This window comes from Pezoporus wallicus, unplaced genomic scaffold (assembly GCF_028554395.1).
Source record: "Pezoporus wallicus isolate ANWC-B61680 ecotype Strahan unplaced genomic scaffold, APGP_CSIRO_Pwel_v1 contig_6783, whole genome shotgun sequence".
NCBI lineage: Eukaryota > Metazoa > Chordata > Aves > Psittaciformes > Psittacidae > Pezoporus > Pezoporus wallicus.
The window spans coordinates 941,410-968,381 of record NW_026637555.1 but is presented as its reverse complement, the minus strand read 5'-3'; the positions used below and the strand labels follow the sequence as shown (position 1 = coordinate 968,381).

At 49.4% G+C, this 26,972-nt stretch overlaps 1 protein-coding gene across 3 annotated transcripts in view; it reads left to right on the top strand.

Annotated features, from left to right (window-relative positions):
- Positions 1–9,079: 9,079 nt before the first annotated feature.
- The window catches only part of PMEPA1 (prostate transmembrane protein, androgen induced 1), a 45,969-nt gene continuing 28,076 nt past the window's right edge, over positions 9,080–26,972 (top strand). For 2 of the 3 annotated variants that reach the window (XM_057406347.1, XM_057406346.1), the window contains exons 1-2: positions 9,102–9,228; positions 24,852–24,890. In XM_057406347.1, the coding sequence (XP_057262330.1) occupies positions 9,126–9,228; positions 24,852–24,890 (142 nt within the window). In that variant the 5' untranslated portion in view covers positions 9,102–9,125. Of the gene's footprint in view, positions 9,229–24,851; positions 24,891–26,972 lie in introns of all 3 variants that reach the window. The other variant, XM_057406348.1, reaches the window with a different exon arrangement.

Below are 26,972 nucleotides of genomic sequence, written 5' to 3'. Positions count from 1 at the left end.
ATTTGGCATTTCTGAGTGCAGACGTGCCGTACACTTTCTGTCTCTCTGGTTGTACAGTGCCGTGTGTCGGAGTGGTGGGAAGTGTGTATGAATGGGAATGTATCACATTACATGTGGGATGTTAGCAAGGCTGGGATTTTTTTTCACAGGAAACTGCATTTGCAAAGAGCACACAACAACATGCAGTACCCTAAAAGATGTGTGTGAAGGAGTGAGCAAGATTCATTTCCTTAAATCTTCTGGGCAACCCAATGCCTAAGGGAATTCCAGGGAGGGAGGACAGAGCCTGGGCCATACTCCAGCTTCTCTGTTCAGCCCCATGCAGAGGCACGAGGCAAACTGGAAGCTCCTGAGACACACCATCCCCATCCCCTGCCCTTCACCAGCGTGGGCAGAAGGATGTGCAAGTGCTCACAACTGTGGAGGAAGCAGCTCTGGCTGCGTTTCCCTTCTGCTCCCTGCGGAGTTGGGGGAGCACACAAGCCAAGGCCAGATTTAGCTCTTGGATCCACATGAAACATCTCTCTGCCGACTGCTCCCTTCCTTCGTGCTTAGCCTCTTGTCACGGGAGTGGAAGTCGTACACACACACAAGGGGAACAGAAAAGCCAAGTCAATATGCAGCAGGCAGAGCTGGGAACACAATGTGGGCAAAACAAAGAGCGGGGCTGTATTTACTGCCTTCTGGGTGGCATTCACTTCTTGTGCTTGGAGCTGGTTTCCTCTTTTCATGAGCCTCTTGACCTGCAGATCCCTCTCCTCAGCAGACAGACCCCCAAAGCCCCGCGGCTGGATCCTTAGGCCTCTTGAGATCAAACCAGCAAAACACTTTTAACACAGAGCTTGAGCTGTGTTTGCAGCGAGGCTTTAAGCTCCTTGGTGCTGACACCCGGGGTTCCTATTTGTTCTCCAGCTCCTGAGGACAGCAGCGGTGCTAAGTCAATACAAACAAACCACGAGAGGCTTGAGGCAGCATGGCAGAGTACCGCAGCCCTGGGACTGGGCCATGCTCTGGCCCATGCAAGGTGCCTCCAGCTCTGATCTGGGCTGTCAGCTCAGACCAGCACCCCCAACCTGGCAGAACAAGGAACTTCCTCAGAAGGGCATCAGTTGCCCCTCCTGTGCCACTGAGACACCCAGCTTTGGAGCGAGGCACTTTGACAGCTCCTGTAAAACCCCATCATGTTTTCAAATCCAAAGTGCTGGATATTCAAGCCCCCTCTTTCTCCAGGCACTCTCGCGCTGCAGAGTGTGTGGGTGCAGGTGGAGCTGTCGGGGCCTCTCACTTGATTCATTTCATAGAATCACAGGATTATTTAGGTTGGAAAAGACCTTTCAGATCATCAGATATTAACCCAGTATTGCCAACTTTATCACTAAACCATGTCCCCAGGTGCCACATCTACACATCTGAAATGCCTTCAGGGATGGGGACTCCACCACCTCCCTGGGCAGCCTGTTCCAGTGGTTGACAATCCTTTCAGGGAGGAATGTTTTCCTAATATCCAATCTAAACCTCCCCTGGTGCCACTTGAGGCAGTTCCCTCTCATCCTATTGCTTGTTACTTGGGAGAAGAGACAAACCCCCGCCTCGCTCCATCCTCCTGTCAGGCAGTTGTAGGGAGCGATAAGGTCCTCCCGACCCTTCTCTTCTCCAGACTAAACCCCGCCAGGTCCCTCAGCCCTTCCCCATCACACTTGTGCTCCAGGCCCTGCATCAGCTCCATTGCCCTTCTCTGGCCCCGCTCCAGCTCTTCAATGTCTCTCTTGTAGTGAGGGGCCCAGAACTGAACACAGGATTTGAGGTGCTGCTTCACCAGTGCCCAGTACAAGGGGACAATCACTGCCCTGGCTCTGCTGCCACACTATTTCTGATACAGGTCAGATGCTCGTGGCCTTTTTGGCTACCTGATCACACTGCTGGACATGTTCAGCGGCCATCAATCATCACCCCCCGGTCCCTTTCTGCTGAGCACCTTTCCAGGCACTCCTCTCTCAGCCTGTAGTGTTGTGTGGGATTGTTGTGACCCAGCATAGCTGGGCCTTTGGGTGCAGATGTATGAAGTGGTTCATAAGCAGAGCACTGAGCAGGGCAGCAGACACCTCTGAGCCCATATTCAGCTTTCAGGCAGCTCTATCCTGTGGCATCCGACCTTCCTGTAAGCTTAGGCAAGTGTATCCAGCAATGTGGTGTGCATTGTGTGACGGCTTTGCAGAAATAGGGCTGTGAAACGGATGCTCCGCAGCCGCCGTGACCTTAAAACCTATTGCTGGGTCATCCAGCAGAGAATCAGAATTCCTTCCCAACAGCTGAGTGTGGGTGCCCTTCAGGAACTGCTTTTCCGCTTTGGCTAGCCAGAGCTCCTGCCTGCCAGGACCGTCTCACCGCACTGTCAGCTGAGATTCAGGAATGTGTCTAAGCTACACCTAATACCTCAACCTGCATTTTTCACAGCCTGACACAGTTTTAAACTCCTCTCCATCAGCTATGGCCAGCAGCCTTCAGAGATGAGCAGTGGTTTTAATTGATTCACCAAGACTCCTGCTAATTTGTTTTTTGCTCAATTGTTGCAATATATTTCATTCCAAACAATTACGCTCTGGAGTCAAGCTTCCTTCAGGTAATTTACAGCATAGCCTACGTATGTGTAAAAAAATTTATCGTGATCGTGGTTTTAATTAAAATGCATACGATAATACCAAAAGGAGAGAGGGGGAGGAAGGGAGGGAACCCAGATTAAGTTTTTAATTGTTTTAATAGTGAGATTTGTTTCCGTGAGAACAGGGCATATTGGTTTCCTTGGAAACATTGGCGATGTATTAGCTGTATAAAGTCTAGCATAAAAGATTTGGGAAAGTGAAGCCTTTAGGTTTTAACTGATATTATAACTCTTTTCATTTGGAAAATCAGATTCACATGTGGCCCCTAGAGTCCCCAGAAGGTGTCTTTTTTTGTGGTTTTCTCTTAAGCCTTAGAATTAATGATTTCACAGATAATCAGAATCATTAGAAACCTAAAATTGCAGTAACAACAACAAAAAAGCCTTCAACAATTCAATATCCCTGATTCATACGATTTAATTAGATGTGCCCATAAGTTCTCTTTTTGCCAAGCAGTACCAGGCTCAGGCAAGACTCTACATGGTTTGAGAAAGAAGTACAAAACTTTGGCGTTTAAACATTCCAATAAAAGTAGAGATTATTGGTGATGGAGCAGTAGGAGATGTTTTATGTACATCCCACGTTATTTTATTGTATGCGCCACCACTACCTGGATGTACAATACATAATGCACTCCAGGCAGGTTCAAGTTCAGGGTATTGCTGTAGCTGCTGCTCACTGTCTGGCCTCGCACAAAGTCTCTGCTGCCTCTGTTTTTCCTGGCATCGGTCTTAGGAAAGAGAGAAACCCCCGAGAGCATCATCCCGAGCCAGCACGTCAGGTTTGGAGCTCCAACACCCCACGGCACCACAGGAGGTCAAATGTACATTTTAGGGTTGTTCTCACCCGAAGTTAAAACACACTCTTGTCATTCTCTTTGAAAATCAGGCTCTCAAATTATCAATTTTGTCTCTTTTGTGTTCGAAAAGCCTCGTGAGGGAGGATTCAGCTCTCTGCAGTCAAGTGGGATTGAAACAACCAATTTTAATATCTGTGATTCACCTTTCTAAGCCCAAACTGTGATGATATAGTGCATCTGGGGATCAAATAATGCAAACACTCTCTTTCAAACAAAAGGAGGGGGGGAAAAAAGACTGCAGATAAAGTACCAGATGTAGGATTTTGGACTATCACAGAAAAGAATGGATGGCTTGGTTTTAGCGTGTAAGACTAATCACTCAGTTGAAATCATTTCAGCAGCTGAGTAAATAGACTCACGGAAAGGCATTTATGGGATCATTTGTGTTCCAGGATCCTCCCTCTCTCCTAGTCCTCCTGTTTGTTTGTTTTTCTGTCTCTTTGGTGTTGAAGCTTCCCCGTTAACAGGTTTATTAGGTAGTGATGACGATGTCAAATGCGCAGCTAGGCAATGCACATCGCCCCGCGGCTGCACCGCGGCTGTAGGGCCGAGCAAATGGAGTGCAAGTTCAACAGCTCGTCCATGAACAATGGGCCTCTCTGCAGCACGGGCCTGTTCAGCTGCGTGCTTGGCTCGCTGCCACCCAGAGCCATGGCCACTCGAGCCCGAGCTCAGCTCCACCACGCACGTCTTGTCACCTTTCCCTTCTGCTCCGGTGTGATTCCCACCAGCAGCACCCCGCCTGCCGCCTGCACGTCTCCCAGCGCATCCCGGGTGACTTCCTGAGCGTTGTTTCCCAAAGTGGCACCTGGGGGGGGGGGCATAAAATAACGGGAGCCCAACGGGAAGTACAGTTCAGGGCACGGCTGGGGCAGCGGAACCCTGCAGGCCGCGCCGCTGCTGTACGTGCACAGAACGGGCTCGGGCAGCCGCCCCTCCACAGGCAGCGCGTACCCGAGCACTGGCTCTTTAAGGCGGCGGCGATTTCCTACCAGTGCCTTCAATAAAATGTAAAGGTAGGGTGGAGGCTTTCCAGTGACATCAGCTGGAGTTGTATCAGGCCCCAGATGAGACAGAATGGGTTGGAATAACATTCTGGTGGCTTCAGTAAAAATTTTCATTACAAACAAATACTCGTTGACATTTTAGTCCTCCTGGTTGGGAGCAAAACTTCCTAAATGGGATCCAACCCAGCGCTGTGCAGAGCTGGGAAACAAGCATTTGGGAAGAGGCAGCTGTAAACTGTCTGAGTTGGTGACAGCAGCTCCTGCCCCAGGGTCATCATCCTGCATTGCCTGATGCCACAGAGGGAAGGAAGGGGAGAAGAGGGCAAGTGAGTGGGTTCCCAGAGAGGGGTGAGGATTTTGGAGCAGTATTGTTCGAGGTCGGTTATTGACACTTTGCAAATGGGTTGAAGTCTCAGAAGGAGAACGCTTCTGCTGTTCGAAACAAGGATGAGGGCTCGTCTAATGAAGACTTAATTCGCAGCATGTGAATTTTTGTACACTTCAGATCATACCTGAGATGTAGCTGTACTGACTTTCAAAAGCAAACAAGCCCTTAGCTAAAACTGGCGAGCACCTGTGTCCCTGCCCAGTATTGTTCTCCTGTCACAGCAGAGGTCCTGTTCTAGTTGTTGAAGAGAATACTTGAGTTTCTGGTACTGAACAGTTAAAAAAAATAAATTAAGAGGTTAGTCACCGAAAGTGGAAACCATGTCTGGAATTGTTAGAAATAAGGCTTGCTTGAAAATAAATATAGAATTATTCACCATGGTAACTATTGCCCTATTGCGTTAGTGCATATTGATTTAACATTAATCCAAAGACTAATGCTGTGAAGTATTTGGTCTCTTTAATGGACAACTGTTTAGTTAACAAAGCTTTAGGGAGTTGTGGGGTTTTTTGCTTTGTTTTTCCTTAGATCACCTCACCCACTTTAAGAAGAACATGATTTGACTCTAAGGTTACATATTTCTCACATGGATCTCTCTTTCCAATAACATTTTAGGAATTTACCCTTAGTGCTGCACTGTAATGATTATGCGGCGTTGCTCCCATCTTTAACTAATGCTGAAGTGTTGCAGTGAGGAATAAAGGGACAGATTTAAATGTGACCGCACAGGCAAACGCCTGACTTCTGGTCCGGCAATGAATGAGATTACACTGTTGTCCAAAGCTAGCCCCAGCAGACTGATGTGTCTGCCCCAGGACCTCAGATACCATTGAAGCTCCCGTGTGTCCCTTTCCATGGCTGAAGAGCCCAGTGAGCAGCTCAGCTCACCCTGAAATTCCCACAAAAGTGGGAAGCGAAGGGAGATCTTGCAGTGCCAGCCTCATCCTGGAGCCGTCAGAGGTGTCTCTAGGGAGAACACAAAAAGAAACTGAAGAAAGCTTATCAGTGACAGAATACAGAGGCCAAAATCAACAAAAGTGTATTCCAGGAGAGCAGCACTTGCTCTGACAAACAGCAGTGGGCTGGAGGATGGATAGCGTTATTACAAAGTACGGGGCGAAGCATTTAAATTAGCTGATGTACTTTTAATTTTTACAAGCCCATCTGGGATGACTTGAATTATTTGTTCTTAAATCATGGTGGAAAAATGCTGATTGTTCTTAAAGCCACATTCAGTCGTTCAGATGAAGTTGGGATGGTGGTAAACAGTGCATTTTTTAACCAGCATTGACTTGCAAACAGTTATTTTCTCTGTATTTTTCAAGAAGGTTAGGAAGACGTGTGAACTTGCAGCAGCCTGCATCTGAAACTGGAACCTTGATCCACCAGAGCTCTGCAAACTTGTAAAAACACCCCCTGGAACAAGGCAGCTGATTCACGGGGTGTGGGCAGGCGCCTTTCCCCCTGCAGAGCTGGCTCTTCCACCTCTCATCCAAGCCCGGGCACCAGGTCTTCCTGCCTGCACTGCCTCGGACACTGGTGTTGGTTTGGATCTTGTGAGATGCCTCCACCAAGGCTCCTCTGCCACAGCACCCATCCCCAGCACATCCTGCCTGCAAACAGGCCTCCGGCTGTGCCCTTCCATGTGCCACCCTGTCTCCCATTCCCTGGGCCCATAGGTAATGCTGTGCTGGGTTGTGAAAGGCAAAGCTGTGCTTGAAAAGCAGAGAACGCAAAGGAGGACTCTGTAACCCACCAGGCAAGGATCTGACCTGCCACAGGAGAACAGTCTATTTCTTAAAGCTACATTTGCTTCCTTAAGACCATTTAAGGATGTGTCTGGGTCTTAAAATACAATAATTCTGAATCAAACACAAACTATGGCCATGTCTACACAGCCAATGATCTGGGAGAGCTGGTGCTGGCAGGCTGCTGCTGGCTGGTATCTCACACAACATAAGAAGCGTGTAGTGTTCACCTTGACTTAATTTATGGTGGTGCTACGTATTTTAAGTGTGAAGGACTGTTAGTTGCAAGCTGGTGGGCTCAACTTAGTTTACAGCCACGTTTTATGGCCCGTCTAGTAAGGTCCATTGGGAAAGGGTCTCTAATATCCAGCTGCCGAGTGTTTTAAAAAGGAAAAGATGTATTTCCAGCTAAATAATAATAGAAGTGGGTTGATCAGTAAAGCTGTCTTACCTTCAGAGTTTTGACCACGTGTGCCTTGCTTTAAGCATTTTTAGAAATTTCCCTGGCATGAAAGAAATGGAGACTCCAGGACCTGAAGGAATTTAGCCAAAAGGCAGGTAAGAATTCTCCCTCCTGCATTACTGATGAGGAAACTGAAGCTGGGAACAAAATACAGAAATAGAATTGGAAATGCTTTATTCCCAGTTGTAGCATAGATTTGGGGATGTAATTGTCCCTCTCTGCTAGGCCTGCATTGAGCCCCATGCTGCTGCCTTGCGTTGGGGAACAGCACTCGTATGGTTGTTCGCGTCTGCTCCGCATGGGAAAGCACAAACTCCTCGCAGCTCGTTTCTATTCGAGCCACAAGATCCCCTTCCGTGTTTCCTTTGGATTAGTAATTGTTGGGAGTTACCATCTGTCGAGTGGCAAAGAGTAAAAGATTAAACAACCTGGCAATTCCTTGTTCCTTCTCTTCAGGCGTTTTCACAGGACTGGATGAAGCACAGGCATGTATTTAGCATTAGTTTGTAAGCAGTCACGTAGGAATGAATTCCATTTTTTGGGGGGGGGGGGGGGGGAATAAAGGTTAAACTGTACTGGTGAGCAGCACCATGCCTGACCTGACTCTGGACACCATCTGCTCTGTACAATCTCTGTGTAGCTCTGTAGTGGGGCTGGGAGCCTGTCCCTTCCTTATTGCATCCCTTGGGAGAATGGGCCCCGCAAGGGCCTCTCCAGGTATTATGAGAAAATGCACTTTCTTACAGAATACCTGAAGCCGCCTTGATCTCCAGTAACAGCATTCTCGGAGTATTATAGCAGCTACTTTGCACCACTGTAGTTGAGCTTGTTTCAGCATTTTCACCTAAACCTCTTTCACAGCTTTATTTCCCAGAAATAAATGACAATCTGTCTTGGTTAAGACTCTGCACACCGAGCCCTCAGGAAAAGGTGATGGTTTTAACTTTTACCTATCCAAAAAGTGAATCGGGTCCCTCCATTTTGAAGTGTGAAACAAAAACGGGAGTTCCTGCCTGAAGAGTTTGGTAGAAGGAAGTGAGCGTTGTCGTTTCCACACAGGAGCTAACGGCAGAATTTACACCAAGTTCAGATGCTTACAGGTGCCCCCCCCCCCATTTCTTTTCCTGCCTCTCCCATTTTCTCTTGGAAATGCTGCATGCGGGAGCCGTCTGCGCAAGCCGAGCCCAGGGCTCCGCGCCTCCCGCTCTCGCGTGCGCGCCGTGGGGCCGAGCCTGCCCCGCGGGTGGATGTCCCGCAGCCCGGGTGCTTCTGGGACTCGGCTGCGAACTCCCCGCCCGGCCCCAGCGCCGCGGGGAGCTGACGGTGAGGGCGAGAAGCGAAACCGGCACCCACGGGCGGGCGGGAGCGAGCCCCGGACCCCACGGACGCCGCGGGTCCCTCCGCAGGCTGCCCCTCGGCAGCGCGGGGCCGCGCGCGGCAGCCCGGGGCGCGCTCCCGCCGAGGCCCCCCCCCCGGCGGCGGCGGCGGCGCGGGGGAAAGGGCAGTCCCCGTCTGGCGCTGACGTCACAGAGCCCGCCCGCGGCTGGCGGCGGCGCGCGGCCGCGTCCCCGTGGCCGTGAATGAGCGCGGGGGGCGGGAGCGGAGCGGGAGCGGGCGGGCAGCGCTCCCACCGCGTCCCAGCGCGCCGCGGCCACAAAACTGCGGGGCTGCCGCGCACCGGGCCCAGCGCAGCCGCTCCCCGCGATCGAGGGGGCGCGGAGCAGCCGCCTCCTAGCCCTGTCGAGCCGAGCCGCGCAGAGCCGAGCCCGGCCGCACACAGCCGCTGCGGGGGGCGCTGCTCGCTCCGCGCCGCGCCGGGTTTTTCATTTCCAATTTTTGATCGCAGCTGCATTTCCCTCCCCCCGCCCCCCCCGCGCCGAGGAGGAGCCCCGGCTTTATGTGGCGCTGCCCGGGGAGCGCTCGGCGGCCGCCAAGTTCTTTGTGTCGCCGTCGCCGTCTTTTTTTTTTTGTCTTTATTTTTTTTTTTTTTTTAATTTTAAATGTACAACTTCATGGGGCTGAACAGCACGGCCGTAGCTATTCAGCCCAATGTGTCCTGCACATGCAACTGCAAAAGGTCTTTGTTCCAGAGCATGGAGATCAGTAAGTACTTGTCCTGCTGCGGCTGCCGCGGGGCCGGCCCCGGTTTCCCCCGGGTGCGAGGGGGGGTGCGGTGCGGGTGCGGGTGGGGAAGTTTCCGCGGGGGCTTCCAGCGCTGCGCTTCCGCGGAGTGATTGTTAATATACACCCCACTCCCTCCCCCCAGTGCTCTCATCTGTTGCGGCGTGCGCGGTGCGGGTGTGACACGGCGCGGGTGAGCGCTGACACGGGGGCCGAGCTGGCGGGGCAGCTCCCGGCTCTTCCCCATCTCCCGCACCTCGCGCGTTGCCCCTCGCCGCAGCCCCGCGATGCTCCGACCGGTGCTTCCGCCTGTCTGCCGGGCAACGGGGGTGCCGCTGACCGGCCCCGAGCCTGCACCGGGGGTCCTCGCCAGCCCCGGGTGTTCATCGCCTTCCTCTGGTTACGGGGGGAGCGCTGCGGTCCGGACACCCGAGTGGGGCTTACTTATATTTGGGAACCTGCTCCCCCGCCTCCAGCCCCTGGGGCTTTTTGTTACGAGGGGCTATTTGCAGGTTTTATTAGTGTTTTGAACCCTCGCAGAGTGGCGGTGAGGACAGTGCCTGACCTAAATACCCACTACTTTTCTGTTTGCTCTTTCCCCCTTGGAGATGGAGCGCACGGAGGTGAGAGAGAAAGAACATTATTGCTGAGGAAGGAGAAGTGAGTTGGTTTCTCTGGCAATTTAATACAGACGGTATTTTCTGTGAAGGGAAGGGTTTTGAGGCATCCCAGGCTGGGCGGGTTGTCAGAGTTGTGCCCGCTTAACACCTTGTTCTGTGTTGTGAAATCTAAATCCGACACAGACTAATGCAAAATGGCCCAAAATGAAAACTTGGGAAAGAGTCTTGGTTTTGCATATATTCCTGGCACTGCGATGGGGCAGGCTCATGCTCGGTGCATGCAGGGGAAAGTCAGCTGAGCTCTGCCTGTATCTTCTAGCACAGGGTTTGCCCTGTTACCTCCAGCGGGGCTGCAGAGCAGTATTTTAGAGCCAGCATCTGTCCCTTGGTATTCTGGGTGGCTTTTGTCCAGTGTCATCTGCCTTCACCTTCTCCGGTTTCATCGTTGTTTAATTCAGGTGTCTGAGTCCTGGAGAAGGTCTGTAGGCATTTGTATGCTGGGTACTAAAATGTGTTCCTTCTGAATTTTAGCATAAACCATACCCTTTGTACTGTATGCACATTTAATCTTGATTTAATCTCATTCGTGTTCAGACAAAACTAAGCTGGATTTGCCTGATTTTATTAACACTACGGGTACTGAATAGACCATAATTCTTCCCTGACTTTAACAGGCCGGGCTAGATGTGCATACCAATAGCAGTGTATAAATAATGAAGATACAGTTCTTTTTTGTGTCAGCCAGTTGGTGAACATAAACTGTGTCCCACAGAATTGCAAGGATGAGAGACTTTACTTTGTGTCAGATCAAGGCTCGTGGTTATGATAGAAGTTGTGAATTAAAATATGTAATGTCTTTTGAAGAAAAGGCTTCTCTTCCAGCCTAACTCTTGGCATGGGGCTGTATTGAAACAACTCTGGCTTTGCAATTCCATTCCTTGGCTTTTTAGAAATAGCGTATTTTACTTTTTTTTTCCCATTTTTTTCAGCATGTGCAAGGCTTGGGAGGGGGCAGGTGCCCATTATGGATGTGGGGTGAGAGGCTGGGGACAGTGGAGTGTATGCTGGAGGACACCTTGCCTGGATTTGATGTGTGTCGCAGGAGCCTGATGCCGTGCGGCTCCCGAGATCCTTCCCGTACCCATGCCCGGTATCAGCCACTCAGCTCTGGGATCCTGGCACTCGGGCACCGAGTTCCGATCAGCTCCCGGGAGCCTTGGATTGAGCTCCCTTAATGCTGCCACCCTTACCTCATTTTCGGGTAGGTTTCTGTATCGCCAGTGTTCTTTATTTATTTCCTGCCGATGGCGGGCAGCATTAGCTCACCTCTGTGCTACAGGAGGGCTTTGGTTGCACTGCAGAGGCTGTTACCTGATCGCTCCCTCCACCTGGGATCAGTGGAGAGGACAGGGTTGAGCCTTCCTAAGATAAATTCATTGTATAGTTTTCCCCCACCTCCAATCACTTGATTTTATTTCTCTTTCTAATACGACTTTGAGCAGCTACCACCAGATGCTATTTAATTTTCTAGCCAAAAGTTGCCACACAGGAGTGCTTCAGGAAGGTGGCATAACTGCAAACTCTTTTAATTTACCTCTCTAATTAGGTTAACTGTACAACTGATCCCCAAAAACATTTCTTTGCAGGCTTTATTCCATCTGGCAGGCTGCGGCGCTGCGGTGGAGGAAGCAGCTGGGTTCTGTGTGTGGCGCTCCCAGATTAGGATTAGAAAAGGGCTTTTTGGGGGGCGGGGAGCAGAGTCTCGCCCGCTGGGGCTGTAGTGCCAATACGCCAGGCAGCCTTAAGCAGCCAGACGTCTGTGCCCGTGGTCTCTAATCGCTTCGGCTGGGTGAGAGAGGTCAGGGGTGATTGTCGTGGCGGAAGAGCCTGTAAATAACTAATTATTTGGCACAGGGAACGTGCTGCCTTCCCGCCGGCTTCCCCGCTCACTCCTCCAGGGCAGCTCAGCTCCAATGCTGTGGCCCTGCAGGGACTTACCCTGGAGGATGAGGGGATGCTGCCTCCACGGGCACCCGAGCATACGTGTAAAAGGATGACTTGAGGCGCAGGGCATGAGGGCAGGTGGAGGCTTTGCTCGTGCAGTGCCATTCGGGAGGTCAAGGTGTGTTGTTGATCTTCCCAGGAGATGAAGCTGTTCCCCTCACCTTCCCAGGGTCAGAGCAGTGTGCCCGAGAGAGCTGGTTTGTGTTCAAGCGAGGACTTCCAGGTTTTCACATTCTTTGGTTTAATAACAAACCAAAGGCAGATGGCTCAGCTAGGGATCGCGTCTCCTTTCCACTTCAGACTGCTTTTCTGGCAAATAGGTTTCTTTCCTGGTGCTGTGTCAATGGCAATTCCGGCTTCTTCCAGGGCATAGTGGAAAATAGCCATGTACTTCTTTCTTGCCCCCAAGTTTTCCTTCAGGAGGGAGGGACAGGAGAGCTGCTACTAGTATTTCAGCAAGCCAGAGAGCGTTTGCACAGAGTGTGCTCAGCTTGTGGCATCTCAGTTTGACTCCAGCCAACCCGGTCTGTTCCCTGTGTCTGGCTCTGGCCGTGTGTCTATCTGTGGCAAACGCTGCTTTTTGCCGAGATCAGCATCCCCAGGTACAATACAGGAGGAGTGGAGCAGGATGGCTTTTGCTTATGGTGGCCTGGGAACTGCCTGTAGTGCCCTTGGCCATGCCCAGGGACCCTGGCAGTCTGCGGCCCCAGCACTGCAGGTCCCACCTTTCGTACCCAGGGCAGGAGGGAAAGTCCTAATTCCCTGCGCCTGGAGAGCACAGGGGTCTCAAAATTACAGTTAATTTTGTGCCCCCAGGCAGTGATTCTAATCTTAGTGTTTTATAATTGGTGTTGAATGGGAGAGTGAAAATACACAGGGGAGGAAATGGGGGGAAAATAGTCAAAACTTTGATTTTTCTCCTCTGGGTGAACACCTGGGTTGTGTGGTGCTGCAGAGCAGGGCCAGCACACACAGCATCAGAGGTGATCCTGTGTAATCAGAGGTAATCGTATATAATGCAAACTGGAGACAAGATGTGGGTAATTCTTCCTTTTCAGTCAGTATCAGGGTATATTCTGAGGAGGATGCTTGATACCAAGCCCTGATGAAAGCATCCTCTACCCCTCGAATAAGCCTTTGGCTTGCCTTGGTTTTATTTAGTAGTATGTTTTCAGATCTTGGTTGTGAGAGGAGCGGCACTGAAGGGTGTGGGGGAAACAGCAACCATATTCTGTTCCTTAAAACCAGGAATTCCCAAGGTAAGGTCTGGGATCAGCTCTAAATTTTCAGGGTATTTAATTAGCTAAACTACCACTGCTTCCTTTGCAGATGAAGAGTGCCTACAAATGTTTGTTCTAATTCAGTTTTGCTGTTTCTCACCAAATGCACTAATATTTTTAGATTTCCCAGGCTGAGAGTTGGTGGCATGATAAATCCAGTTTTAGAAAGAATTTGTAAACCTGAATTATAAATGGATAGACGTGAGGAGACCTTTCCAAGGGAAGTACCAAAATATATGGTGTCGCTAATAGACAGTAATTACCATCCAGCTTCTTTCCTGAATAACTCACTGTACAGTCATGTCTGTTGGTCTTGTTTCAGGTAATAGCAACCGTCAGAATTTGGTAACCCTAATTAGCTAAAAAAGGTCATTTATTTGCAGTGGTGGTTCGTGTAAAAACTGACTGCCAGTTTGCTCCTTGGAAGGAGATCTGGCATGCGGTTTGTCTTATCAGATCCCTCCAGTTCTCTGATGCACAGTGCATCTGTTGGTGGTGTGTTCCATCAAAGTAATAAAGCCTGGCTGGAAGGCTGGTGAGGAGAGAGGTACAAGGGCCACTTTGCTGCAATTAGGTGGAAACTTCGTTCACACCATGAGCGCACTCCCAGACGTCCATAAAGCAAAGGAATCGTTAGTGTTGACAGGGATGTTTTATGCGGTGTTTTCTGTCTGTGGGGCTAAATTGCTGGGTGATTATTTTACAGTTGCTTTGGCTGGTAGAAGGTAGGTCACTTGGGCAGATCCCCTTTGAGGAGATCCCATGAGGAGACATCAGGAACCTGCTCTGGCTGTGGGCAGCGCAGCCAAGTCTGGTCCTGGAGAGGAACCATTTCAGCACAAGGCTCCCGTCCGTGCGAGCAGGATATGACCCATCATCTCTGTCTGTCAGAGCTGGTTATGTGGCTGCTGCATTGCTGCTTCCTTGCTGCACTAAACGTAGTAGTGGTGTTGAGGCTCCTTGAGGAGTGCGGGGTGTAGTAGAGCCGTGTCACAGCAATACTGGTGTTTAGCTGGACTGGCTACCTGAGCTGTGAGGACTTATGATTGCAGGGTGAGACTGTACACGTACACACCTCAGAGCTGACAAGTTTTCAGTGCTTGAAAAGGTGCCGGGGTACTGTTGGTGTGTGTACACAGGCATAAACACATTTGTGAAGGTGAATTGGTTTTGTAATACAGGAAAGTGGTTGAGAACGAACTGGTTAATGAAGTAGTTGGTAACCAGAGAAAGGAGCTGGGGGTTCAGGTTTTTGTTTGCTTTTTTTTGTAAAAGCAGATAAATTTCAGCTGTAGGAGTTTATCATCCAAATCAGAGGATTTGGGGAGCTGTTGAGAGTAAAGAGAGCTTTGATGATTTGGCAAGGAATACAGCTTCTAAGGCAGCACTTTGATCTGCATTTTAAATGCTTCTTTGTAATGACAGTTTCACAATTTCTTTTCTCATTTTAAGTCAGTTTTGCAGAGGTATGTTTTGAGAGAAAATAGTAACAGCACACATTATTCTTGTTGGCTTCGGAGCCAGCTAGAACTTGTAGTTCATCCCAGATCTTTTGGCTACTATGGTAAATTTATGATTACACCAAAAAGGAAATTAGCAGAGATGTTAAGTATTATCAAAGCTTTGCAAATCTTTTGAAATAGCTCCAGTGTGAAACCTAAACTTGCATTAGCATTTTTGCTGCGGTTATGTCGTACAGTATTCAAGCATCCACCTAATATTTCAGGTTCCTGATGTAGCTTGCTTTTTTTTCCCTTCTGAAGGACGTTGCTGTTTAGCACGTGCGCCCTTTTAGTCTTGCGTTGCACCTGAAGACTTTGATTCTAGTGACTCAAGCTTTTTAAAGACAACCCGGTGCTGCTGTAGTGGTGCTATCGGGAACCTTTTTGTTCTCCTTCTATCTACAGCACATCCTCAGATAAACTCTTCATTGGAGGAAGAAGGTTGTTGTCACCTACGTACTACGTATTCTTATACAAGAGAGCTTGTTGCATTAATTTATGTAGTATGGGTAGAGTGGGAGCGAGGGTAGGAATTGGGAATGTTTATTAAGGTTTTCATTTAGATCTTGCAGAGCATCTTCCCTTCTTGTAGCCGTTTGGGGTGGGGTTTATACCTCTCTTGGGAAGTCGGCAGCCTTAAGGGTGAGGACAGATAAGCAAGTTTTCCCAAATTGATTTAGAGCTGTGTGGTAGCTCCTCTGGTGCTGTTTCTGGCCTCTCCTGAGCTGTGACTCGAGGCTGTACCAGGCCGGCAGTTCTCTGCTTGTGGATCAAATTCAGGTGGCTTGTAAAAGAGAGCACACTTTGCATTTGCAAGCTAAGTCAGCCCATGAAGTTGGGTCTTCAGTTACATGTAAATGGCAGTAAGGCCTTAGACAAAAAGCATTGTCTATACTTTTACATCCTTTTCCAAACTGTCAGTACTTTGTTCAGTTGCACGTTCCCCTTGTTATTCTGCATATCTCTCTGGTACAGGATGTGGATTGGGAGCATGTGGTGCTGCGTGGTCCTGAAATGTGTAAATTAAGCCGTCATGCTCAGAGATGCTGCAGCCAGTGCACTGATGCATGTTGCAGGCTCAGGTTGGCATCAAGTCCACCATCGCCTCCAGATTTTTTTTAACAATACAGTGACACTGCGTACAGCAACTATCCCCTTTTTCTCCAAGTAGTCTCACTGATACAAGCCCAGTCTTACGCTCTGATCTAGAAGAGGGTGTGTTTTCCTGTGTGTGGTGTATGCTGGCATTGTCACAGGCTGTGACATTACATAAAGATACCTTACACATCTTTTGAAAGTCGTCTCACAAGTTGTCAGTGTTGGTGGAGGTCCACAGTGCTTTCCAGTGGTTCACATGTAAGTGTTTAGTGTAATCAGTCTTGCACATATCTTTAATAAAATGCCTCGGACTGGCTGATTTTTCACTACCAGTATACATTCTAAAACGTGCATTTAGAAAGGCAAGTGCTTTCGCTCATGGCAGTTCTCTGGTCATTCACGAGACCCTGCTCGTGCCCGTGGTGCTGAGGAATCGTGCCTGTGGTGCTTTGCTGGCGTGAGGCTTCTACGCTTCAGCATGTGCAGCAGGATTTCCCACATCTGCAAACTTGGCCCAAGCAACCCAGCAGAGCAGAATTTAGCCTTGGAGAATGAAAGCTGATTAACCCCCAGGCTTGGAGCATACCAAGAATGAAGATGTACTTGCACACAAATCAATACTACTTTTCAAGAATACATGCAGGACGTGGTTTGGGGATTTTTTTTCCCCATCTCTTCATTCTGTCCAATATGTTAAGTAGCTGGTTTGTTACTCTAACCCCCTACAAATGATTGTCAGTAATAATTCTGTAAAACTATGAATCAACTCTGCATGACTTTGTGCAAATAGACTGAGTAATTTCTTTGTTCTTTTCTTCTTACTTTGTAATTGGAGTCTGTAAAAGCCCAAAGGTTTGGTCTTGTGGAAAGCATGATTCATTTATTGGTGTCTGTGCCGACTAGTTATCTTTCAGTAATTCCAGAGTGCTGCTACAAGCCAAGAGTGATTCATACATGGCTAAGTGCACAAACAAATGGGGTCATGGCCATCTGCAGTAACTTTTCTAATCTATTTATGGTATCGGAGAAAGAAGTGGGTGTATTAAGGATGATGGAATAGGTGTCAATTACATTAGTGAATATAACCGGTTAAGTAACGCTAACCATTACTCAAAGCCACATCTGCTCATTGCTGGAGATCACAACAGTAAGTCCTATTTAAATGTTAACATAGGTCTGATAGGAGGGATGGACTGAGTGTCTAGCTTGTCTCCTAAGGAGCTCACCATCCTAAGTGCTGTGGTAGTCTCTTTTACCTTGACATATTAGTAGTAGACATTAATGTAACAACTTGAGTAGTTGTAGTAGCAAAGTTGGCTCTTTGCTGTTGCAGATTTCAGTCATTATATGCTTTATGTGCAGAATTTGGGCTAATAATGAATTAACTTATTGTCTGTGGTCAGCGACAGGGCTTCTCTTTTGCACACCAGGCAGAATGGTTGTGCACCATCTTAGCAGAGACAGTGGTGGTCAGGTGAATAAGTTTTCCTTCCAGATGCCTCTTCAATGCTTTAAAATCTTAACAGGAAGACAAGCTGCATCTCTACGAGGTAGCCTGCCTCTACTTCTGTCCCATTTCACTGATGTGAGAATTAACTTTCCCCTTTGTAACTCTGATAACAGACCAGCCCTGGCTGCAGCCACGTGGGGATTGCTGTGTTCAGTCTGCTCCCACCGTGCTCAGGAGTGGAGGAGCTGGGTGCCAGGGCTGGCACTTGGGTTGGGCGTTTGGATGGAGTTAGAGACTAGTGATAGAAAATACTGAGGGCAAGAAGCACTCCTGTGGTGTATGGATGAGGGCAGCTGGCAGGCTCGCTGCAGAGCCCTTCCTGCCAGTGCCTGCCTGCTCCTCAGTCCTGTGCGTGGCTGCTGGTTTTGCACCTGAAACACGTGTATCCAACAGCATCTTGTGCTGGCAGAGCATGTGGTGGTCTCACAGCGCTTTACAAACATCCCACATCCACAGAATGGATGAGCATCACTCCAGAGGAGAGCTGGAGGCACAGGTGGACCAATGCCATGAGGTTTGGAAGCTGCTGTGGCTCCATTTGCTGAGCCCTGGGAGATCTGTGTGGTCACTGCTCGGCTGTGTTTGATTTCAGAGGACTTGACTGGAGCACAGAGCTCATGGACTCACATTTCTGTAAATTGAATTTAAGCTTCGATGTTCGCCAAAGCTATGGGACAATTTGGCAATGTTGCTGTTGTCCTTTTACTGATGTTTTGAACACAGTGGCCATTTCTGCTGCACCCTCACTGCACGTGCTCTTACGGAAGGAGACGGGGCCCTGGCTGACGCACCGAGTATGCTGCGGAGGGGGAAGTGACCCAGACTTTTGCCCAAAGGACTAATGAGCCTTTCCTGATGTCTGAGCAGCTTTCGTCTTCTGCCCTTGCTTTATTTAAGTCAACAGATTGTGTAAGCCACATGCTAGATTTACCTGCAGGGCAAGTGGGGATGGAAGCAGTGCCATTTGGATGGGTTCCCAAAAGACATCTAACCACTCAGCGTTAAGACTAACATTTCCAAGCCTGAGTCCTTACAACAGTCCTCCGGATTCTGCTCACCACCTCCTCCATCCATGTGCTGAGAACGAGTCTTGGGGAAGCTGCGTACTGTGGGTTAGGCTCTGTGCTGAGCGAGCTTGGAAATCCTCCCCTTTAGTGGTTTCTGTTTAATATTGTCATTAATATTGTTATCAAAATGCCCCCCAAAGTGAAGCTGTGCCCTGAGGCTCCCTTACCCTCCCGTTTCCCGCAGTGCTGAGGGCACTGGCTGGCTGTTAGAGCACAGGGATGAAACCCACAGCTCAGCAGCATCAGTGACCCAGCGTTGAGCTTGTTTTTGGTGCCGCTTCAGACTTGAAACCAGGCTGGATTTCCTTGTGCTCTTCACAAGTATCAGTGCAATGAGACTCGGTTCCTTAAGAGCAGGAGAGTTTTCCCTGTGCTGGCCTGGCTGCAAGGGCTTGGCTCCGTTAAGGCGGATGTCTCTGCTGCTTTCCTGGAGCGCAGGTCCTGCTCCTTCCGTGTTTGTTTTCATTCTTTCCACCATTATTCCATCTTACCAAGGGTGGACTCTTCACTTCAGTAACTCAGAACAGCATATATAGGTTAGGCTAATCACTTAGCTTTGAAAGTTCCTTGGCCTCCTAGGTGCTGCTTTTAGGACATGTAAGGAACAACATGATTTATGGACACTTGCTTCACACAATTCTGAGTAAAATTACCTTAAATTGTAATAATTTCCCATATAATAAAATGGAATCTCAGTCATATTATTGCAGTCGGACTCTGCTTGAATTGAAAGATGCATTTTTGAGTTCAGCGTCTCCCCCTCCAGCGTGCACAGACACACACACGAGGTCTGGAACACTTAATGATGCTGATCCACCAGTGTGTAATGAAAGGAATGTTTTGTGTTTCCCTAGCGTGGCTTACCTGTAGCAGTGTATACAAATTGCACCTTTTCCAACTTTTGCTGTCAATGCAGGGTCTGTCTTGTCAACTGATGTGCCAGAGATGGGTTTAAGAGCAAGGAGAGGGCGCATAGGTCTCGGATGGAGTCCTGCATGCTCTGAGCAAGGCACAGAGCAAACTACAAGGTTACAGACATTTTCTGGCTTGCTGAGAGCTTTTAATCCTCATAATTCTCATAGGTTTTCTTGATAAATACTTCTCAACATCTGCTGACTTGCCATCCAGGCCTAAATTGTAAGGAACAATAAATAAAATAGACAGCCTCAATTGAATAGATATACTGGGCGCTTTTTATTAGTGCAGCTTTATTTTTAAATAAAGGAAGTAAAAAGATGACTGTGTTTATTGAATTTAAGTTCAGAAAGCATCGTTGGAATCTGACAGCAGCCTGGCTGAGTGGGCTCAGTTCAGCTCGCTTGGTTCTGCAGCTAGGAAGGATCTGTGCAGCCTGCAGAGCGCTGCCTGGTCTCGAGTGAGTTAACAGCCACGTGCAGATGTTCAGGAATCTCTCTTCTGACTTGACCGTGGGGTTTTGCTGCTCTTCAGACCACAAGTGCACTCCAGTCGCAGCAGGTTCATGGGTTTGGAGATGCTTTTCATCCTCTCCTGTTCTTTTGCCTCGGGAAGGGATCACGCTGTATCTTGTAGCCATGTGTCTTCCTTGGTTACGCTTCTAGAGATTTGCAGACCCACATTAAGCATCTATTAAATTAAGCAAAATGGCCTTTAGAAAGCTGCATTTCAAGTGGAAGAAATGCTTTATGTAACTTAGGGGTATGTGAGGGGACTTAAATACAAGCTTAAATTGGCTGTTACGAAAATAGGTATAATTGGTTTTTTGCACAGTGATTTTACGGCTTATGAGTTTAATGTCCTGATGAAATCCTGCATCCAGTCCTCACACAGCCAAGGGGAGATGGGGGTTGAGGAGCCTGAGTAATGGGACTGGTTTTAGGAACAGCCTTGCCCTCATTTGCAAAATGGGACATACCTGTCATTTGCTGAGACTCTGCTTGGTTGGAAAGGCATCTGGAGCAGTGGTTTCCTCTCATGTGTGTTTGCCCTTCGGTGTCCCCCTGCAGCACTCCACTGCCCAGTATCAGGGCTGGGCAGGGGAAGGGGCACCTCTTGCTGTGGTTGTAACTACCTGAAGGTGAAAAACGCAGGACGCTTGCAGCTGTGTCCTCCTCACTGTGCGTGTGCCAAGAGCTCTGCAGCTTGGTTTTCCAGCCTGATCAATGCAGTTACTTTAAGTCTTCGGGTAATTTAGTAGCTGGAGGCACGTCTGTGGGCTTGGCTGAGAGTGACTGCTTTGCTTCCTGCATCGGGGATGGCTGGGGAGGGTTTTCCTCTGAGCTTGGGCTTCCCCGGTTGCTTCTGGGGCCAGGAGATGCTGTGGGGCTGTCACAAGCCGTTCTGGGCTCAGGAGCCTGAGGTAGTGGAGGATATCACATTTTGACCTTGCATCCTCATATTAATTCAAATAGTCTTTCCTGTTTCTATATTTAAAGCCATGCTGTTATTCTGTCTGGCGAGACAGAGCGTCAGCTCTCTTGGGTAAAGACTGACCCATCCTCTTCTGGAAAGCTGGTCACCAAGGAGCATATCTCCATAGAAAACAAGGCTTCCCCAAATCCTACTGTTGTCAGGAATTGGAAGAATATTTTAGTTCCTGTCTCTTCAGCCAGTTAAGACTTAAGGCTGGTTTCCTTTCTAGCTCACTAAAGGTCTTGCAAGGATGAAAAGAACTGTTGCTTTCCTAAGAGTGTCTTAGCCAACACATGGGAGGAAAGCCTGGCACTGTGAGACAGGGCGGAAAACACTGAGAGAGATTTGCTGCCTCTTTGAAACTATCCCTTTTTAATGGTCCAAACAGTGTTTTAGAGAAAATCTCTGCTCTTCTCTGTCTTCTTCCAGCATCATAATTGTACATAATCACATTTCTTTCTCAGAAAGAATAAGGCGTGATTTATTTATTTATTTTTTTGCGAAAGGGGGAAGGGATAAATTCCAGATGTTGCTGGGATACACTTTTTGCCTCTGTTTAATGTTCAGTGGCTCTCAGTAAACAGGCTATGAGAGGTGGGGCTGATGGTTTTTATTCCAGGACGAATCATCTACAATAAATCCCATCTGCTGACAGGGGACCATATCTTGGGTGTGACTTGGTGCAGTTAGGAGCTGATCCTGGCTTTCTTGCCTTGCCGAGAGGCAGCGAAGGCTGAGGTTGGCCCAAGTCCTCCTTTGGGGTTTTTACTCTTGTCCTTCATGGTATTCACCCTCTTCTCCCCACCTTGCTGCTGAGCTCTGGCTCTGTGAGTGAGGAATGGGGGGGGGGGGGGGGTCTGATCCCCTGCCTTGTGTGGACCCTGGCATGGGAATGAGCACCTCTGCTTTGAACTGACTGGCTGCTGCTTGGGAGGGCAGCCCTGGTCAGGCGAGGGCTGCTGTGTCCTGTGTGCTGTCCACATGGGATGCCCAGTTTAGCAGGAGCCTTCAGGCCATGCTGCCATCAAGCCGAGTTTGCTGGGGCTGGGGCTACAGCCCAGCAAAGAGCATCCGTGTGCCCTGCACCACAGCATGAGGCTGGATGCAGGAGCTGGGCTCTGGGCACGGGCAGACCTCTTCCCTCCTCCCACAGTGAATACTTCTCACTGCATGTGATGCTTTTACCTGCTTTTGGAACCTGCTTGCAGACAAAACCAAAAATAATGTCCCAGCATGCGTTGCATTTGGGCGTCGTGGAGCAACCGCAGTGGCTCCATTCCCTGTTTTGTGTTTTCACCTGTTCAGACCGAGTCCATCTTTGTTTTGTTGGCAGCCTATTTGGTTGCACAAACAGTGTAAGACAAAACCACCAGCAGGTGTTGGTCCAGCCAGTGTAATTACTGGTTCCTTGCTGCTGCTGCTGGTAGGCACACAGCATGAGCCACCCTTCACATGGAGCCGTCTGGCAGGACTGTGGCTGCAGAAGGGCTCCGGGCACTGATCCGCAGGGAATGCAGTCTGACTGTTCAGCCTCTCCTGTATCCCCTTCCCTGCTGCTGACTGCATAAAAGAAAAGTTACGCATGTATGGAGGAAGGGATGAGAGGTGAGGGTGGCTCTGGTTGAGTTTAAAGTGATGACTATAAGTGCAAATCTGCATTTGCATTTTAAAAGTTGGCAAAATGGCTGAACCAGAAGGCCAAATGTGAGCATGGGAGAGCAGGGCGAGCTCAGAGGGTGGTGAGAAGCTGCATCCTCAAATCCTGCGTGACATAGGAGGGTTCAGGCTCGCTTCTCCTACACATCCCTGTCATGGCCAAAACACGTTGGGAGCAGGCAACAGCCCTGGTGTGTGCACAGGGGGTCAAGGCACCCTGGCATTGCCGGAGCAGGGAGAGGGGCAGAGCTGCTGCTGGCTGCACCTTTGGGAATTTACCCTGAGGACAGCAGATCCTGATCCAGGCACGGAGCCTGTTCTCAGCCTCCAGCCTTCCCATGGAAACACACACGTTTGGGCATCCCATCCCTTCTTGGCCATCACTTTTTCTGGGCCTCTGCGTACCCTTGGCTGCCCACCCCATTTAGCGTTGAACCTGTTTTTTGCCTCCACTTATCCATAGAGTTCTGCCCCTGTTTGGCCTTCGGACCCTTTTTGGCCTCCATTATTTTTGCCCTCTACTTTTCTACTGACCCTCCACACACTTTCAGTCTAGACTTTTTCTCACCCTCCTTTGGCCTCCTGCCCCTTTTTGGCCTCCACTTTTTCCCAGCCTCTGACTTACTTTTGGCCTTGCTCTGCCTTTTCAGCCCCTATCTTTTCCCAGGCTCCACTTTTCCCCGCCTCTGTTTTTGCTTTGGCCTCCCATCCGTTTTTGGCCTCTACTACCTTTGTGGCCTCTGCTTTTTTTCTCAGCCTCTAATTTACTTCAGCCTCCCGCCCCTCTTTGGTTTCCCATTCCTTTTGGCCTCGACTTATTTTCAGCCTCTACTTTACCTTTGGCTTCCTGAACCTTTTGAGCCTCCTGCTTCTTTTTGGCCTCCACTTTTTCTCAGTGTCTGCTTTTCCCTTTTGTCCTCCTACCCCTTTTTTGTGCTGGTTTTGTTCCATCTCTTCGAGCTCTGTGCATTAAAGTGAGGAAGGAGGAGGAGGAGGTCACACCTTGTTTCCACGTGTTGCTGTCTGGCTTGGCTGAGTTCCTTTGTTTCCTATCCCAGCAGGAGCAGTGCGGGTGCCCCTTCCAGCGGGGCAGTGATTACCCGTGTCGGAGGCTCTCTGCTCCCCGTGCGCGCTGCTCCTGTGGCTCTTAGTCTCTTCATCTTTACCAGGGTGAAGAAGCTGCTTATTTCCATCCTCCCGGGTGCATGGAAAGCCCCTTTTTAAAGCTGTGTTTGGGAAGGATGCTGTGTTAATACAAGCCCTTGACCCTCCCAGCTTGCTCTCCTGCACTCGTACCGCAGCGGTCATGGTGCGAGCGGAGGCAGGAGCAGCGTGAGGTATGTGAGGACCCACGGCGCAGCAGCCTTGGTGTGTCTGGCGGCTGGACCCTCCCTTGCTCTCGGGTTAGAGGCCACTTTTGTAGGCCAGTAGGGCTCCTTTGGCATCAGACTGTGGCAGGCAGTAATTAGCAGCGATTAACCATTATCAGTGGCAGTTCTTAAGGGCTTCATAAAAAGGCCCCGTACGCAGGTTTGGTCTGGGGACTGCAGAGCAGCTCCTCAGGTGCTGGGGTTGTGCTGGTGGGGCTGGGGGGAGGTCCATATCCCATCAGGTTTGCAGATATTGATGCACTGCTCACTTCCAGGCCAAATAGGTTGTCTTTTATGCCAAACTTTGTGTTCCTAACTTGAAAATACATCTGCTGGGCATTGTATCTGGGGGGTTGTGCAGTAATTTGCTGTCGGTCTTCATCTTTAGCACCCCTCTGTGTCTGCAGGCAGCGCATGACAATTAGACCTTAGGCAGAAGCTCTTCCCTGTGAGGGTGCTGAGGCGCTGGCACAGGGTGCCCAGAGAAGCTGTGGCTGCCCCATCCCTGGCAGTGTTCAAGGCCAGGTTGGACACAGGGGCTTGGAGCAACCTGCTCTAGTGGAAGGGGTCCCTGCCCGTGGCAGGGGTTGGAACTGGATGAGCTTAAGGTCCCTTCCAACCCACACCATTCCATGAATTAGCCAACTGGTGCCTTGGTGTGCACGCTGCTGCCTGAGGCCATGGATTGGTGGGGTGGTGCTGTTGGACATGGTGGGAAGGTCTCTGGGGTGGGCTGAGCGATCCCAAAACCTTTACAAACCTTTGTAAGGCTCTGGCATATCATCAGGTGAGCTGGCTGCAAGCGGTGCTGGGGAAGCCTGTGCAGTGGCATGGCTGGAGAGGAGCAGGACCTGGTGCTGCGACTTCTGGTGTGGGAAAAGCATGTGGGGTCATTACCGGGAGTGGTGGCACCCGCTTGTAGTGCTGTGGTACTCCTGGCTACCACGGAGGTGGTAGGCTCGGGTGCAGATGCCAACCATGGTTGGCTGTGGGGGAGCTCTTCCAGAATGAGTCCCCAGGAGGGGAGCTGGGGTTTGTGTTGCAGCCGGTCGGAGGGGGCTCCCATCACTGACAGATGCTTTCTGTTTTTCTTTCAAATGTCTCCAGGCACTGAATGTTTAGGTCGCACCTTTCCAGGTAAACTGGGTAAGTGAAGTATTTCAAGAGTTGCCAAGATCTAATTATGAAGGCTGATTGCATGATTGCAGCTGCTGTACTATAAACACCCTGGTTACTCGCTTGACAAAACAGGTGGTACATTGCCTTGCCCTGAGAGCAGCAGGTACCTGCTGTTGGGGTGCAGAGGGGGATGCAGCGGTGTCTTCAAGGCTGAATGCACAAGCTTGCTGTTTGTCTATCAATAGCTGCCTGCACTTTGGTAATCCTGGATGTGATTATTTTATTTCTCCTGTTAAATGCAGAAGCATCTTCAAAAGCTGAATGAATGTCTTTTTAAGCACGAGTAATGAGGAGCATTACATTGAAGGAAGAAACTTTCACTGTGTTTCGTGAAAGTAATTTGACAACCTCAATCTGTTTAAGTCATGGCATGTTGGACTTCAGTTGAGTGTGGCAGGAGCTGCCCGTGCTCAGGACAGACAAAACCAGATGCTGGGAGCCCTGTTGAACCAGGCTGCTGGATCTGAGCTGAACCTTTTGCAAAAGAGCCTTTGCTGGTTTAAAAAGACATCATTGAAATCATTTATGGGTCTGTCTCTCAGTTTAGAATTGAGTTTCTGAGAGTACCTCAAAAGTAAAGTGTCTTTGCTCAGATGTGGTGTTCGAAGCCTGCTGGGGAAGAACTGATTAAGCAAACTGTTAACAAGTAGATTTTAATAAATGGCTAATCAATTGTTATAGAGCCTGCAAAGTCAATAGAACTTACGACCTTGGCTTATTATCACGCTCAGATCTTTAACGTGCTTATAATACAAATCATTCATTAGGCTTTTATCAAGCATTATTCTTAAAAGTCATGATCTAAAATATGACAAAAAGATTGTTGTTTCAGCTTGCTTGATTTCAAGCCTGATGGCACAATTTGGTTGCACAGCAAAATAGTCCTTGCTTACACAAAAAAGCCATAAGACACCACTGGGTCCCACCAGCGGTGTTATCATGGTGCAGACATCAGGCAGGGGAACAGCAAGAGCCTGAGGCTGGGAGCAGCTGGTGCATGGAGGGCAGACACAGCCCCAGTGCTGGGACACTCGCACCAGCCCATAGGGGAGCTGTCCTGCAGCAGTCCGTGCTTTGTTTATATTTATTTTATATTAATGCCTTGAAGGGCAGATCTCAGCAGATAAACGGGGTGGGTGGAGGGAGCCTGTGTCGCGCTGTGCTCAGCAGCATAGCTCGGGGTGTTTTCAATCTCGCAAAAGGTGTTTGCTGTTGCTTGACTGTTGTAAAACTTGCACCCGTTTTCTTGTCCTGTGATTGAGGAAAGCGTGTGAGCAGGGAGCTGTTCTACCTGTGCTGCTCTTCCTGCTTTCCCTGGTCTTCCCTGTCCCATTTTGTGGGGATGTTTGTGCCTCGGGGAGGGAGGCTAAGATGCGAGTGAGAACATGCAGTTTTCTTAGAATATAAATAACAGAAAATTAAATGCATTTTGTTGCTGTAGAGTTGTTCCCTGTAGTTTCCAGTTGCTTGCTCCTTTGACACACTCTTGTATTCTTTGGGGGTTTTTAATCTTACTAAATGGATGCTATTTGGAGTATGGTGTCCGACACTTCAGTGATCTTGCTGCTAGTGTGGTTGCGGGCCAAGCACAGAGCTGTGTTTGCAGACATCAGTTCATGCCCAGAAAGTCTCCCCAGGCTTCTGAAAGCCACAGTCTGCCAGGCATGGCTGCCTCTGCTGCATGGATTTTTGCCTTGCCTTTGTTGTCTGGGTCCTTGTCTGCAGCTACAGCCCGGGCCAGTAGTGCCAGACATCTCCACCTCCTCCTGGAGCACCCTGGTGCTGTCTGTGGAGCTGGGACCCTCTGGGAGAGATGCCCAGCCCCGTGCTTCCTGGGCTAAGACCCTGCACATGGAGGGTCAAAACACAAACCCTGAGCAGGGAGCACCACCTGAGACTGACTCAAGGGAGGTTTAACTTTCATTTGGTTTCTTTTTTCCTGGGTTTTTAAACTGCTCCGTCATCTTACAGTAAGATGATGGATGTCATCATCTCACGGATGTCTCTGGTGTGGATGCCAGGCTGGAATTTCTATAAATGACTTGTGGA